The 16,532-nt window shown below is 42.0% G+C and overlaps 1 protein-coding gene across 1 annotated transcript; it reads right to left on the minus strand.

Annotated features, from left to right (window-relative positions):
• Positions 1–556: 556 nt before the first annotated feature.
• On the minus strand, positions 557–15,618 carry LOC124112689. Its single transcript, XM_048392021.1, has 8 exons — positions 15,538–15,618; positions 8,833–8,970; positions 7,706–7,860; positions 6,119–7,313; positions 5,055–5,192; positions 3,884–3,982; positions 2,409–2,500; positions 557–982 (listed from the first exon to the last, which is right to left on the minus strand). Exons 1-8 carry the CDS (start codon positions 15,548–15,550, stop codon positions 680–682), a joined length of 2,133 nt encoding a protein of 710 aa, XP_048247978.1. The 5' UTR covers positions 15,551–15,618; the 3' UTR covers positions 557–679.
• Positions 15,619–16,532: the final 914 nt, after the last annotated feature.

The following is a 16,532-nucleotide window of genomic DNA, read 5'->3' on the forward strand; positions in this document are numbered from 1 at the left end:
CAGATACGTGACGTGTACACCATGAAAGATCTCTTCCAAAAAATGATGTGTAATTACTTCTCCTGCAATCAAAGATCTGATTGCAATTTTTAAAAACATTATGTTCAGATACGATGAAATATGTTGATGTCAATTTAATCCATGTCCGTCTTTTAAAACTTTGTCCGCGGCGTCTTCAGACAGTTAAAGGCGAAAGAGGCTCCTGGGTCAAATAATAGTCATTACAAGATGGATAAAATGTCATTCAAACTTTCAACTGTAATTATTATTATCATAATTGCAAAGCGACACCTCGGAGTTCGACACATATCACTGACTGCAATGTACTATAGACCTTTGGCCTCATAAGTACCATGAATAAAGATTGATTGACTACAGCTTCTGGACTCATGTTATTGGGCAGGTCCCCCTATAATGAGCACATGTATCATGGAGAGCCTTGTCTTAAATACCACTCCTCATTTAACATTCAGTGTGTGTATACCTGTTCAAACATCTAAGACTTGCCTGATAACATACACGCACACACGCACACACGCACACACACACGCACACAGACACACACACACACACACACACAAACACACACACACGCACGCACGCATGCACACACACACAAACACACACCGTTTGTATTTAAGTCATCAATAAATATCAAGGGTCATCGGCTACTAAACTGTTACTGATCAACATGCTGAGCTGGCGTTGTCTGATTCTGGGTCGGGAGTTGACCTCCAGAGCATTCAGAACCGTCCTTGAAGCCCAGCTGGTCAGCCAGCTTCTCCTGCAGGTGACCCATGGAAAACATCTCCAGCTTGCCCGCCTGGACCTGGGAGGGATAATACTGCTGTATCTCCCCCGGAAGCTCCTCGTTAGCGTCGCGTGCGTACGTGTTCTCGTCGTTCGCGGGGAGCTCGTCCGAGATCTTGCTGTCTCCGTCACAAGTGCCGACAAGCCAGAATGTCTTCATTGTTCCTTTGCCCTGCAATTATCACAAGTAACGTTACGTATTGTTGGCATCTATGTTAGTACATACGGCTAAGGGGACGGTGGGGTAGCCTGCTGGTTAAAGCGTTCGCTCGTCACGCCGAAGACCCGGTTCAATTCCCGACATGGGTACAATGTGTGAAGCCCATTTGCGGTGTCCCCGCCGTGATATTGCTGGAATATTGCTAAAAGCGGCGTTAAACCTCACTCACTTACTCACTCGAATAGCGACGTGTGTGTTTGTGTGTGTTTGTGTGTGTTATCTTTTAACGTTCTTGATATTGTGCGACCAGGGTATCCAACCACGGACTTTTCCCTCCCCGGGCAGACTCTCTATCCACGACACCCAGGAGGCGGTGTACTGACTCTATCCAGGGGTCCGACCATAGAACGTTTGTGTACTGTGTGTGTGTGTCTGTGCGTGCGTGTGTGTGTGTGTGGTCCATTGTACTAGTCCGGATTAATGCTAATTTAAAGGTGCTAGCCCACTTAGACACCATGCCGCAGTTTAGCATGGATACCGCACTCATACACGGTATACTAAGTCAGAGCCGACCAGTCCTTGTTTTAGCGCCAAGCAGGGTATCAACAAGTACCATCTATAAACGTTTTGGTTTGACACGGCCTGGGATCGAACCACCGACATTCCGTTTTCCGGGCATACCACATAAGCGCTCGTATGGACCAAGAATGCTTGTAATTGGCACTCGACAGTTGTTTGTTTGTTTGTTTGTTTGTGTGTTTGTTGTTTAACGCCGCACTTAGCAATATTCCAGCTATATGACAACGGTCGAGTCTGGACCAGACAATCCAGTGATTGACATCATGAGCATCGATCCACGCAGTTAGGATACGATGACATGCATCAACAAAGTCAGCGAGCCTGACCACCCGTTCCCGTTAGTTGCCTCTAACGACAAGCATAGTCGGCTTTTACGGCAAGCATGGGTTGTTGAAGACGTTTTCTACCCCGGATTTTCACGGGTCCACTCGACAGTGGAGCACAGCTGCCCTTTAAGGAAAGACAAAGTTTTTTGCAAAACAACCGCATATGGTACCCTTAACAACGACAGGGTGGTTGAATGACAAACATATTGATTCCAATCGTTATTGACCATCTTGTCATTCGTTGCATACTCAACCTCCTAGCGAAGATCCGGGTTAGAATTAGTCTTTATCAACCCCTGCGTGTTCCCCGTGAAGATCCGGGTTAGAGTTTGTCTTCATCAACCCATGCTTGTCGCAAGGTGACTAACGGGATTGGATGGTCAGACTCACTGATGTCAGTCACGTGATTGTCTGGTCTAGACACGATTACATACAGACCGCCGTCATATAGCTGGTATATTGCTGCGGCGTTGAACAACAAACACACAAACCAACAAACAAAACATAAACTCCTAAATTCTCCAAGATCGTACCTTGACTTGTATGTTTCCGCGATGTCTCATGACGAATGTTCCGTGTTTCTTCAAGGAACTGTGCGTGCTGGAGCTGATGTGAATCTTGTTGGCTGAAAGTGTACGTATTCAAACATAAAGTCACGATGCTTCAAATAGTTTGTTGTTTAACTCCGCACTCAGCAATATTCCAGCTATATGACGGCGGTCTGTAAATAATCGAGTCTGGACCAGACAATCCAGTGATGGACATCATGAGCATCAATCCACGCAGTTGGGATACGATGGCATGCATCAACCAACTCAGCGAGCCTGACCACCCGATCCCGTTAGTTGCCTCTTACGACAAGCATAGTCGGTTTTAACGGCAAGCATAGGTTGCTGAACAAAGCTGTCATATTGCGTGCTACAGAATATATGCTAATATTATTTCAACTATTATAGAGATCTTTGCCTATGTGTCTTTCACAGTGGTAATTGGGTGCTGATGACATTAAGTCGTACACAAAAGCGAAAAACACTTTCCATATTCATAAGAAATATATGCTAAAAGCAGAGTCCATTGTACGATTCCGACAATGTTATGATCATGTGTTTATAAATTACTATCAAATAGTGACGACACCGGGTGTTCACGAAAAGATTATTAAGGTGGTAATGAGTTAATAATGTTGCACTTTGTACATGAATAAAAGTTGTGGTATGTGAATCTTATTCTGCAAGTCCTCCACGATGGCAGTTTGGTCTTTTAAATGTGCCGTTGACAATTTTTCATGTTGGTTAATAAAAGTATTACTTATTCTCTTTAATATATATAAAAACTCAAAAGCTTGGATGACAGGTGAAATATTCACTGATTGGATTCGTGATCTTGATATGAGCATGGCCAAACAAAAGGGTAACTTTGTTTTGGAAAATGTAAATGAATTTAATGTTATTAAATGAATGTTATAAATTGTTAGCAATTGAATGATCACTGCTAATACTAATCAATGCTGCAATTACGTGTATTGTGTTTTTTTTCTTATCCAAGATGGCGGACGTTTCCGAGCGAAAACGTGTATAACGAACAACGGATATAACGAACTGATTTCTCTGGTCCCTTGTAGTTCGTTATATCCGTGTTCTACTTTCTACTGTATATATATATGTGTGTATATATATATATATATATAGAGAGAGAGAGAGAGAGAGAGAGAGAGAGAGAGAGCGAGAGAGGGAGAGAGAGAGAGAGAGAGGGAGAGAGAGAGAGAGAGAGAGAGTGAGAGAGAGAGCGAGAGAGAGAGAGAGAGAAAGAGAGTGAGAAAGAGAGAGAGAGAGAGAGAGAGAGAGAGAGAGAGAGAGAGAGAGAGAGAGAGAGAGAGAGAATAAGTAATACCATTATAACCAACATATACCATCCACAATCATTATTCACAATTTTCGAAGCATGGACATGTGAGTTTTGGCGTTTTTCAAGATGGCCGTCGTTCATCGTAGATTGTATAGATACTTACGCAGTCCGTAACTTTTCATTCGCGATGCGGTGTTAACTGTGTCGCCGAACAAACAATAGCGGGGCATGATTGTCCCGACAATACCAGCCATACAGGGACCTGCAATAGACAAACAGTGTGTGAGTGAGGGAGTTGGGGTTAAGGCCGCATTGGTTAGTGTCACAGTTATATCTCGGCGTGTCAGCTTGATGTTAGAGAAAGCCCCATGTGTTGCAACGATTTCATTGACACACATTGAGTTAGGGACCCTCCGTTTGATATTCGTGGGGAGGGGCGGGGAATTAAAACTGTTCACCTCCCCCTTTCAGATATGTCTTCAGTGAGTGAGTATGGTTTTACGCCGCTTTTAGCAATAATGCAGCAACATTACGACGGGGAACACCAAACATTGGCTTCACACATTGTACAAATGTGGGGCTTCGAACTCGGCTCTTCATCGTGACAAGCGAACGCTTTAACCACCAGGCTACTCACTACCCCATCTTGAAACAGTGGCCGATAATTATGTTATCTGTTATTATTTTATCTGTGTTGATGCCCCCAGAACTCGTCCCTCCTCCTCACCTGTGTTGATGCCCTAGAAGTCGTCCCTCTTTTTCACCTGTGTTGATGCCCCAGAACTCGTCCCTCCTCCTCACCTGTGTTGATGCCCCAGAACTCGTCCCTCCTCCTCACCTGTGTTGATGCCCCTGAACTAGTCCCTCCTCCTCACCTGTGTTGACGACCCAGAACTCGTCCCTCCTCCTCACCTGTTTTGATGCCCCAGGACTCGTCCCTCCTCCTCACCTGTGTTGACGTCCCCACAAATCGTCCCTGCGCCTAACCTAACCATTGTTGATTCCCCCACAAATCGTCTCTCCTCCTCACCTGTGTTGATGCCCCAGAAGTCGCCCCTCCTCCTCTACCCGCGAAGATCCGGGGTAGAATAGGTCTTCAGCAACCCATGCTGGCCGTAACAGGCGACAATGCTTGTCGTAAGAGGCGACTAACAGGATCGGGTGGTCAGGCTCGCTGACTTGTTTGATGCATGTCATCGTATTCTAATTGCGATGCTCATGATATCAATCACTGGATTGTCTGGTCCAGATACGATTATTTCCAAACCGCCATCACATAGCTGGAATATTGCTGATTGCGGCGTTAAACATCAAATAACAGCAAACCTTCTCACCTGTGTTGATGCCGATACGAAGTTGAATGAGTCTCTCGCCGGGCGTCGAGAAGCGCCTCTGGGCCATCATGTGCAGCAAGTCCAGGGCCAGTGCAGCGACTTCAGCAGAGTGGCGATTACCGATACGGTTCGGCAGGCCTGGAGATTATATAAGGGACAACGTCAGATTGATGTGATCAATGGGGAGGGTAACTGAGGGCTGCCAGCTTTTAACAATATTCCAGCTGGGGACATCATCAATGAAATTCTTGTTTTTACCAATATGGACAATATCTACAGATTCAACTTGACGAGGCAACGCGAGCCACTTAAAACCTTAAATCACCCTAACAGTGAGTGAGTGAGTATGGTTTTACGCCGCTTTTAGCAATATTCCAGCAATATCACGGCGGGGGACACCAGAAATGGGCTTCACACATTGTACCCATGTCGGGAATCGAACCCGGGTCTTCGGCGTGACGAGCGAACGCTTTAACCACTAGGCTACCCGACCGCCCCTCACCCGAACAGTGCTAGTATTATAAAATTATCGGCGTTCATGAATCCCTGTAGTGCGAATTATGAGAGAGTTTGTCGGTAAATGCCTCGTTTAGAAATCGCAGCCATATATAACCGCTTTCCAAGTCCCGCGTAGGTCTTCGCTCTTTAGCCAGTCTTTCATATATTGTACTATGGTAATTCTCAAGTAACAATCAGCTGTACAGCCACGTCAAAGTCAAAACGCGCTTTTGTTTGAATTTGTTTATTTATTTATTTGATCAGATTGCTTGGACGTTACAGACTAATGGAAACTCCAAGCTCCCCCTTAAATTCGCGCCATACTAATTACAGAATGGTTCAACTGAAATAATGATTCAAATTGACAAACAATTTACACAACGAACTTTCGATTGCGAGTTCAACTCATGATTGTAGTTGTTACTGATGGCGGAGATAGTATAGAGAGCTCAGCGAACGAGATATCGCTGTGAGAAGATTTACAAACTTTACGAAAGGGAGCTAACTCAGTGTTCACACGTACAGACCACTAGAAAATATTACGTTACACCTGTAAAGAAAGTTACCTGATGCGACCATGTAGGAATCGTTGATGGTCTCCACCTTGTACACCTCGTGGTTGTCGAGGCGTTCATCGATGGCCGTGTACAGATGGTTCAAGAGGCTAACGATCTCAAGAGGGGAACACTCCGTTGATATTCGAGTGAAGCCGAAAATATCCGAGAACATTATAGTCACTGATTTATAGTACTCAGCGTCAACGTCCTCTGCCATTTTCAGCTTGTCCGCAACCGGCCTGGGAACCATCTGATATAGCAAGCTGTCCGTCTTCTTTTTCTCTCTCGAAAGCTCCTTGGTCTTGTGGACAAGGGTGATGGCATACTTCTGGATGTCGCTTGTCAGAGCTTCAACAGAGTAGATGACGAGTGGACACATGAGTATGACCACCACGAGGAACGTTGCGCTGATGATCAGGTTCTTTTCTTCTCCTTTAATAATCTCTTCCAGCTGTCCGTTAATCAGCATGGCCAAATCCATCTGGATCACCAACAGTGTGTCGAGGTACAGCGTCATGTTGTCAAACCACCACTGGCCCTTGGTAATGGACGGTGCGATCTCCAATGTATGCTGGATCTCGAACCGGAAGCGTTCAATGACAGCGGTGAGGTTGGTACCGCTGCTGGTGACTCCCTCCTGGAAGATGGGGTCAATGATCTTGGAGTAGAGCACCGCAGATCTGTAGTTGGCTTTGAAGACGTGGACTTTGTTGTTGTAGTTTTCGTAATCGCTCTTTGTAGGGAAACCTCCGCTGACATAGTAAACAGCACCCAAAGCCCTCTCAATGCCAATCTGTTCCATACCTGTGACGATCTTCTGATAGGACACAAGGATCTTCCAAATGGACGCCATCTTGGATTCTCTAATGGCGTCGTACATCCACTCTACGAAACGTTCGATGAGGAAACTGTAGAACTCCATTTCGACGTAGATGTCGAAGTTGCTGGGATCGAGGCTCTTTCGGTGTTCTTTGAGGAAGTTGTGGAAGGCTTGCTTAGAGTGGAACATGGAGTTGACATCGTTCCTGACAGGCCAATCAGAGAGCTGGTCCAAAGCCTGGTCAGTTAAGAGATACTCGTTCATCAGAAAGGTCTTGGTTTCCGGTCCCAGGATACTCAGATACAGAACAGACATGTCTCGCTCACGCTGGATCCTGTCTAAGAACTTCCCAATCTCCACACTGAACTTTACAGCGTATTGCGTCTGAAAAACAAAGGCTATTGTACGTTTGTCTGTTCAGAGAAGAAATGTTTCGAAAATAATTTTGTCCAGAGTTAGTTTGTGAATATAAATTATGTAACAGTGAGTGAGTGAGTATTGTTTTGTGCCGCTTTTAGCAATATTCCAGCAATAACACGGCGGGGGACACAAGAAATGGGCTTCACACATTGTACCCATGTCGGGAATCAAACCCGGGTCTTCGGCGTGACGAGCGAACGCTTTAACCACTAGGCTACCCCACCGCCCTGTCACAAACAGAAACATTTAAACTGAAAATAACGTTCTAACGTTTATTATGATTGAATTGAAAATGTGTTCGATGGGTATTATCTATATACAAACTAGAAAGCTGAAGGTAGATTGTTTTCACGCACTTGTTCTATGTCAGCTTTGCCCTGGATGCTGTCCGACAAGCTGTACACGGTGAAGGCCCAGAGTCCGAGGATGGGCAGGAGGGTCAGCGCCAGAATCTTCAACAGCTGAAGTCGCTTACCTGAATCTGTCAGTGGCTCGCCTCGACATATCCCAACTATAAACAGGGCACACAACGATAAGTCAATGACAGTATTACGAATGACACTGGTATGAAGACTCGCGGATGAAGACTAATCCCTCAGCCCTCACCCACCGACACACACACACACACACACACACACACACACAAAATACACATAAATTGATATTATAATATTATTATTATTATTATTATCGTTTTAATTTTTATCATTATTATAATAATAACAACATTTTTTATCTGAACATACATGGCTAAATATTTTTATTTTTTATCTGAACATATATCTCTAAAGATTTTTATTTTTTATCTGAACATATATCGCTAGATATTCAATTGGTAATGGAAAAATTGGCAATCATCTAATGCCTTAAGTTTTATCTTCTCTACCGATACAATTGTAAGTCGATACTTACGGTTTAGTCGGTTTAAAGCTGTTTTGGGCAGTATTTAAGTTGTATCAAGGCGTGTAAACTTAACGCGGAGAAATGACAGTGGTGCAGGTCGTTGACGTTTACCGCTTTGGTGAAAACCACGGCTGTGGGTATATGTGGGTATTCGACCATGGATCATAATCATGTCGAATCGAGTGTCCGAGTGAATTCAAACATATTTTGCAAACAGTCGGATGTACAGAAAGTTATACGCCAAGAGTCTATTCCTGGCATTAAATAATCACTATTCTTATTAATTACAAAATAATGTTCATTTCAGATAAAGAGAATGTATATTATTGATATACCCTATTGCTGACGTTTTGCGATTTTCCGCGACATTTGTGTGATACAACAGATGACCATACATTAATTCCCCTACAATTTCCAACAGTTCCGCGGAAATCCCGTATACGTACTGGGTTCATTCTGCAAAAGTACCGCTGTAATTCAGCAAATGTTCCGCAATTCCGCTGGTATTTCCGGAATTGTTCCTTGATAAAGATGGAAGTAGTTGTGGGCAGTAATGTTTGAGTTTTAATCTCTTACTTACGTAATATCTCAGTTTTCCCAGTCTGTGGGTGCATGACGTCAATGATCTCCTGGCTGTTGAGGCTCTCGGCCGTCGACATGGATCGGGGTGAAGCCGTGCTCATCTTCTTGTCGAGGAAGGAATTGTCTTGTAAAAAGTCTGCAAACAGATAATGTCATGCTATACCTTCGTTAAATCTTTTTCAACATGGAAGAATTGTTTTTTGAAAAATAACTGTTCCACTCCCTTCAGAGAAAAAAGTGTTGTCGTGAAGCAGTGAAAATCTTTAGAAATATTTACGTATGACTTTTGTATTTATTATCCATAGGGTTAGAAATAATCGAGTTCATCAAAATCGTATGTGCACAAGTGCAAATAGCATTTCAAGCACACCAGTGTAATGTTTACGTCATCTGGACGGCATTGTTGACGTCATTCAAATCTTATTGTGACGTAATGTCTGAATGACTAGAAACGACGTCATAGCTGAAGATTGTTGTTTTCTACGACGGCTGTCGTGATCTTGCGACAAGCATAAGGTGATGAAGACCAATTCTAAAATGATGATGGCGAGGAGATTAAAGTGATGCAGGCCTTTGGTGAATCCCACGATCATGGGTATGGTTCTAACAAACCTAATGAGGACGTATCTGGTCATAGGTTTCTGGCACGCCTAAGGTACGCAACTCTGCATAAGGCAGTATTCAGTGTCAACACTGATCGTCTAAATAAGAAATTGCAGAATGAGCAAATGTCTCTACTGTATTTTGTACAAGTGCTGAGACCACCTCCGGAAAGACTGTCTGATTAAAAGATGGTACTTATTGTTACCCTGCCTGACGCTCTGCATTAAGGGGCTTAAACAAGGACTGGTCGGCTCGGAGTCAGTATACTGAGTCTGCGTTGGATATCATTCGCATTCTGTGCACATTGCGTTTATCAGAGGTGGCCATTTTGTTTGAAACACCTTCCTGATTAGACAAACTGTTATGTTGGTTTCCATGACAACAACATAAAAAAACGTGACGATAATATTTGCCGTCTTACGTCTTTCCTGTACAAGAAAAGTGGTTTGAACTTTTAAAGTAAAATACATAAATATATTTTTGTGTGATTCGTAAGGTCTTGACCAAAATACGTTAAAATATGGTACTTGTTGTTTCCCTGCCTGGCGCTTGGCATTGATGAGATAAAACAAGGACAGGTCGGCTCGGAGTCATACATGGACTAAAACAAGCAGACACACATACATACATACACGTCGCTCTATACGCGCCATAAACTTGCACACGACGTTAAAGACCATGGGCGGATACAGCTTTTTTTAAAAGGGGGGGGGGGGGGGGGGGGGGGGGTTGCACAATTAAGATCTATTTATTGTCTTTGGTGGTAATTTATACAGAAATAAAGATTTTTTTCGAAATAAAAAGCTACATTCCGTCTATAAATGCTCTAAACTATATATAAATCCCAATGCGTCTTATTCTGCGAATGAAATTACATAATTTTGAAAAGAAAATTCAATTATTTCTATGATAGAGGATTCCATTGAACTGTCAGTTCAATTCCAACCGGTATCGGGAGACATTACAAAGCGAAATGGCACAGGATTTCCGTTAAAGAAATCTAGTCATCAGTTATTTCAACACGATACTAAAACATTACCGTTTGCGAAATAACTCACTATATTAACCAACTAGCAAGTATGATTTAAAGTTTGAGATTCTAAAGGATAGTCTTTACCGCCTAGAAGTACGGATTTATTATCATAAGAATTGACATATGTATATTTCAAACCAAATGTGATTGAATACTCTTTTAAACAGATGACACTCTCATGACACTCTCGTCCAGTTATCGGATTTTCAAAATCGACAAATTAGCAACATAGTTGCATTGCCTAAGAAACGGAAAAATAAGGGTTTATAAAGAAAAAACACTTACGTAAAATTATTCACTTTGAATATGTTTAAGAAAAATATAAAGAAAATGGCGTACTACCTTCGTGACACAGGTCGCTCAGAATCGTCAAGCGTCTCCGGCCGGAGTGCGAGCCATCAAGTGTCAGCTGACATACTGGTGTGGACGGACTGTTTGGTTGCCCATGGCAACCGTTCTGTGTTTATGGCGGTGCGATGAGACACATCCATCTGAGACGGGTTTGTTTTTTACGCCTTTGTTATTGTTGCCAGGCAACATGTCATATGTGCAATCATCACATTATTCATATATTAAACATTTAGGTGCACATGTCTAGGTGGTACGGCAGTAGTGAGTGAGTGGGTTTAACGCCCGTTTAGCAGTAGTCTAGAAATATCACGTCGGGTGACACTAGAAATGTGCTTCATACATTGTACCCATGTAGGCAACGAACCCGGGTCTTCGGCGTGACGAGCGATGGCTTTTAACGATAGGCTATCCCGTCCCAGTAGTAGTAGTAGTAGTAGTAGCAGCAGAAGTAGTAGTAGTGGTAGTAGTAGAAGTTGTAGTAGCAGAAGTAGTAGTAGTAGTAGTAGTAGTAGTAGTTGTAGTAGCAGTGGTAGTAGTAGAGTAGTAGTAGTAGTAGTAGTAGTAGAAGTGAAAGTCGCACTACGAGTAGTACTAGAAGCAGTGGCAGTAGTTTTAGTAGTGGAAGTAGTAGCAGCAGAAGTAGTAGTGGTAGTAGCATCAGTAGTAGTAGTAGTAGAAGTAGTAGTAGTAGTAGTAGTAGTAGTAGTAGTAGTAGTAGTAGTAGTAGTAGTAGTAGTAAAGATGGGATTCAAGTTAACGGATAAACAAAAACTTGTCAGCTCGGAGTAATGTATTTAATTATACACATTTTAATTTACTATGATATATCAGTTTGGTGGCAAAACAAACCCGGCTTAAGTCCAGGCAAAATGAATACAACGTACCATCTTTTAACATCCGATGGCATGACGCGGCCGCAGATCGAACCACCGACTTTCCGCTCACCGGGCAGACACTCTATCCACTACACCACGGAGGCGCCCCTAATGGTGGGGCAGGATACGCTCACCTTTTTGCGAACACCTGGTGTCATCACTATCTGATATTGGTTCATAAACATCTTGATAGAATGGGAATCGTACAATGGACTCTGCCTTCAGTGGAGATATCTCATATATATAGAAAGGGTTTTGTCGCTTTTATTTATACATCGACGCCATGTAAACTTCTAGACAAAAGTGGGGGCACGGGTGGCCCAGTCGTCTAAGGCGCCGCGATTCGTTGTGCAGAGTTGCGTCCCTTGGGCACGCCAGAAACCTATGATTGGGGGTTCGAATCACGGTTCGCCCAGATTATGTTTCTAGGTTTGTCAGCACCATACCCGTGCTCGTGGGTTTCACCGAAGTGGTAAACGTCTGAGACCTGCATCACTTCGGGCTTTCCTCCCACATTAAGCTGACACGCCGTGATATAACTGGAATACCGCTAAAAGCGGCGTTAAACCCAACTCGCTCACTCACTCTAGACAAAAGTATGTATACACTTGACAATTGGATTTGACCAAAAGATTACAAACGTTATCAAAACTTTACTAGGCTAAAAACAGTCGCCGAAACACTGCAAACCTCATATTAAAAACATAGCTATGATTAAACACATTACCTTTGAATAACCATGTCTTGTTCGTTTACTATTTCCTGTGTACAACAGTTTACATACTGAGGACCGTCAGAAGTCCGCACTTGCGTCCCATACGTATTGAAATTATTCAATATGATACGTGTGTTCTTCTATATATAGCAGGGGCGGTCGGGTAGCCTAGTGGTTAAAGGGTTCGCTCGTCACGCTGAAGACCCGGGTTCGATTCCCGACCTGGGTACAATGTGTGAAGCCCATTTCTGGTGTCCCTCGCCGTGATATTGCTGGAATATTGCTAAAAGCGGCGTAAAACCATACTCACTCACTCACTATATATAGCATACGACTAGAACTTGAATTCGCATTGACTTATAATTTGGATTCATACTGCCAGTCATGAAAAATAAGTTGAAAACATTTAACAAAAAAAATCAATTATAAATTAGGACGGTGCTTAAAACCCAAATATTGAAAAAAATCGCTTCATTATGAGGTTAGGTGATGTGGCGCTTAACATTGCGTTCAAATTTTTGGCACTTATATAGCGACGCGCGTGTGTGTGTGTGCGTGTATGTGTGTGTGTGCGTGCGTGAATGTGTGCGTGTATGTTTGTGTATGTGTGGCTCCTTGTACTAGGTCTGACTCATGTTACAATGCCGATTCTCCATTCAGACACAGTATACTGACTCTGAGCTGACCAGCCCTTGAACAAGCTTATGTCATTAATGCATAGCAGACAGACAGACATACAGACAGACATGTTTATTCAGTAAAAGGCCAATGGCCCAAAATACAGACATGTGAGCATGACATTTACAGGGCACAGAATTTATCATGAATTATTGTGTGAGCATAATATAAGAATTTACAAATTAGAAATAATGTTTGCTCATTATAATTACTAACAATATTTATTACATGAGAATTACTGTAATGAGTAGGCATAGGAAGATTAACAAGGTATTTTTGTCTTAGGGCAGAATATAAATTACAATTAAAGAGTACATGAAATTCATCCTCAATGACATTAACTCCCTTACTACTACAATAGTTACAGAATCTGAGTGAACGGTCTGTTTTACTATATCTGCCAGTTTCTAAAGCTATTTTAAAATTTGAACATCTGAATTTAGTAAAAACAGTTCTTAAATGGGTAGGGAGTGGACATGACAAGAACCTTTCAACATTTAACATGGATTTAAAATGGTTATAAAGATCACATTTTGGAGAAGAGTTTGCAGAAGCACTCCAGAATTGCTGTAAATTATCTTTGAGCCTTTGCTTAAAATGGAGAATAAAAGCTTTAGAGTCACCCACCTCTTGATTGAGCCATACAAAACCAAACCCAAATTGGAATAAAATATTTCTTTATAAAATATAACTTCAGTCGCCCAAGTTACCCGCCAAACATCATCTAAAGATTTAAGCATTAAATAGCATTGGGGAGGTAATCTGTGGGGTTGAAGATGTAAGAGCCTGCACCAATATTTAATTACTTTAGTCATGTAAGTGAGTTGTAAAGGAAACCTCCCACATTCCCCTAAAACCTATTTGAGCAGGTTGATTTGTTTACTTTTAAATAATACTTACAAGAGGCGATAATAATAATAATTCATAGCGACGGGCAGGATAACAAACAAATATCATCTTTTTGTGTATTTTAGTCAACACACAATACAAGAAACAAACAACACATGTGTACATGATTTACGTTTACTTCTTGTACTGGAAACATCAAAGTTAGTTTGATAGACGTCCATTGTTAACGTCAAGTGTTTATATCTTGTTGTTATGGAAACCAACAGTTTGTTCTTTTTAGGAAGGTGTTGATTCAAACAAAATGTCAAAACAAAGAATTGCCCGGCGAGGAGAAGCTGAAGTAACATCCAAGGAGGAGAAGAATATTGTAAGGTACATGTAACATTCTAATTCTTGTTGTTGATTATAAACGTATATAAATTGAAAGTCGAGATCTAATGAGGGATACATTTTACATGAAAAGATCGAGGATTAGTTCAACAAAAGTCGGAGATGATATTTCTAGTAAGAGTGCCTGCATGGCTAACTACAATTAGGCGTTGATGTTATAGTAATCTAGGCAATTGTTGGCTCGTCATTTTAGTGTTGGTATGTGTATTTTTATAATTTATCACCGCTATTTGTTTACGTTCGTGGGGCTGGATTCTGACATGACCATTGTGAGACATGTCAAATTTATGAACTTCTAATGGAGCATATAAATAACACCCCTAAAATAACACCCTGATGCATCCGGTTTTTTAGATTGTGAAGAAGCCTCTTTTAACTTACATGTACAGAGACACCCGTCTTACCTGGACGTCCCTGCTCTCAGGGTTTAACGTCACGTTCAAGATTATTGCACTAATATAGCGACGTACGTTGTGTGTGTCGCTGCTTTTACTATTCAGGACTAATGGCGATTTTATAGTGCCGAGATACCATGCCGCAATTTTACATGAATTCCCCACTCGTCCTTGCTTTCCCTTGCTTCCCTTGAATTCCCCGGCCAGTCCTTGCTTTCGCCCCTTAATGCCAAGCGCCAGGTCGGGTAACTGTAGCATCTTTTAAATGATCGAACTCCGACCTTCCACTCTTCGAGCAGACGCTCCACCACTAGACCACGGAGGCGGTCAGTAGTAGTAGTTGTAGTAGCAGAAGCAACAGAATTAGCAGTAGCAGTAGAAGAAGTAGTAGCCGTAACAGTAGCTGCAGCAGTAGTTGCAGTTCGTCTGGGTGTTCCAGATTAACAGGGTCCGGACAGAGGAAGTTTCATTTTATTGTTACGTATCGTCACCAAATCAAGTCAACGACCCATTATTTGATATTATGGAAAGAAGGGCGGGGTTGGGTGATGGGGAATGGTGACTTTGTTCAATGTTCAAGCTCAGTGAACAATTAAAGTGTTTTTAATATTTGTTTAAATATTTTACCTGAGGACAAATTAATTTTTCCCTATTTTCCTTGGTACAAATGACTCTTGTACGCGAGTCCTAGCAACGCCAGTCCCCTGAATATGAAATTGTTGTTGGTGTAGTTAAAGAAATGCCAACAGCTAACAAAAGACTCAAATAAAATGACATTTCGAATGAATGGACACGCGTACAGAATAGTACTTACTGCAGCAAACCATTCTGTCTGGGTGATGTAAATGTCTTTTCAATGGTGTTACCGACTTCTGACCGGCGTCCTGTTTTCGTTCAATGGACAGTTATCTGCATAGCGTCCTCCTTCAACTCTGCTCGTTACGGAATGGCAGGGTTTCTTTCACAAACTACCTCTAATCCGATACATACACGAAACCGACTCACTGTCTGCATGATTGTGTCTATCGAACAGTTTTGTATTTCCAAACCACGGATTGCCCGTTATCATGATTAAGACGTCATGCTCCAGTGTACGGTTTAATGGTCGTGCTGCCATCTTTATACATATAAGATTAAGTCGTCAGTCATTCTCCGTCGCCTCTAGGACGATAGGGATTTTTTTTTCTTCAGATAAAGCTTTCTGGGGGTTGTTTTTTTAATCATCCAGATTCGGATTATTTTGTCGCTTAAGACGTGTATGATATTGTTCCTTCGGTATTATCATGCGTGATGATGGCACTTCGAAAATATTGGATGCATATTATGCTTTGGTAAAGACAGTTAACTGAGACACACATTCGGTGTTTTTACTTTTTACAAAGATACATTTACAACATATACTTACATAAAAAATGTGTGTTTTTTTTAATATTCATGATCGCTAACCTTTTTGTTCAGTATGTGTACGCAAAGGCGAAAGAGTCTGTGGCATTAGATGGGGTTGGGCTGTGGCGAGTAGCTACTCACTCACTCACTCACTCACTCACTCACGACAGGCCAGAAAACTTGATGCTGTTCTAATGCGTACTAGAGCTGGGAGTTACTCAAATATTCTTTACGCTATAATTTTTTAATAATAATCAAACATTTTAACGCAACACACAAGGAGCACAAAACTAACGCAAACACAAACAAGCAGATCCATGTTTCTGTCGAATTAAACATGTTCAGGTATGTGTTCTTCACTACATAAATATCAAATTAGAATGTCACGACGATGATACACAATACCCTTTCTTTTGTATTTGA

Source organism: Haliotis rufescens, unplaced genomic scaffold (genome assembly GCF_023055435.1).
Source record: "Haliotis rufescens isolate VD_foot unplaced genomic scaffold, xgHalRufe1.0.p SCAF_105, whole genome shotgun sequence".
In the NCBI taxonomy this organism is placed as follows: Eukaryota; Metazoa; Mollusca; class Gastropoda; order Lepetellida; family Haliotidae; genus Haliotis; species Haliotis rufescens.

Coding starts and splice junctions, on each gene's coding strand:
- LOC124112689 (XM_048392021.1), bottom strand. Junction 5,193..6,118: donor TTCCTACATGGTCGCATCAG/GTAACTTTCTTT, acceptor TATAATCTCCAG/GCCTGCCGAACCGTATCGGT. Junction 2,501..3,883: donor AATGAAAAGTTACGGACTGC/GTAAGTATCTAT, acceptor GTACACTTTCAG/CCAACAAGATTCACATCAGC.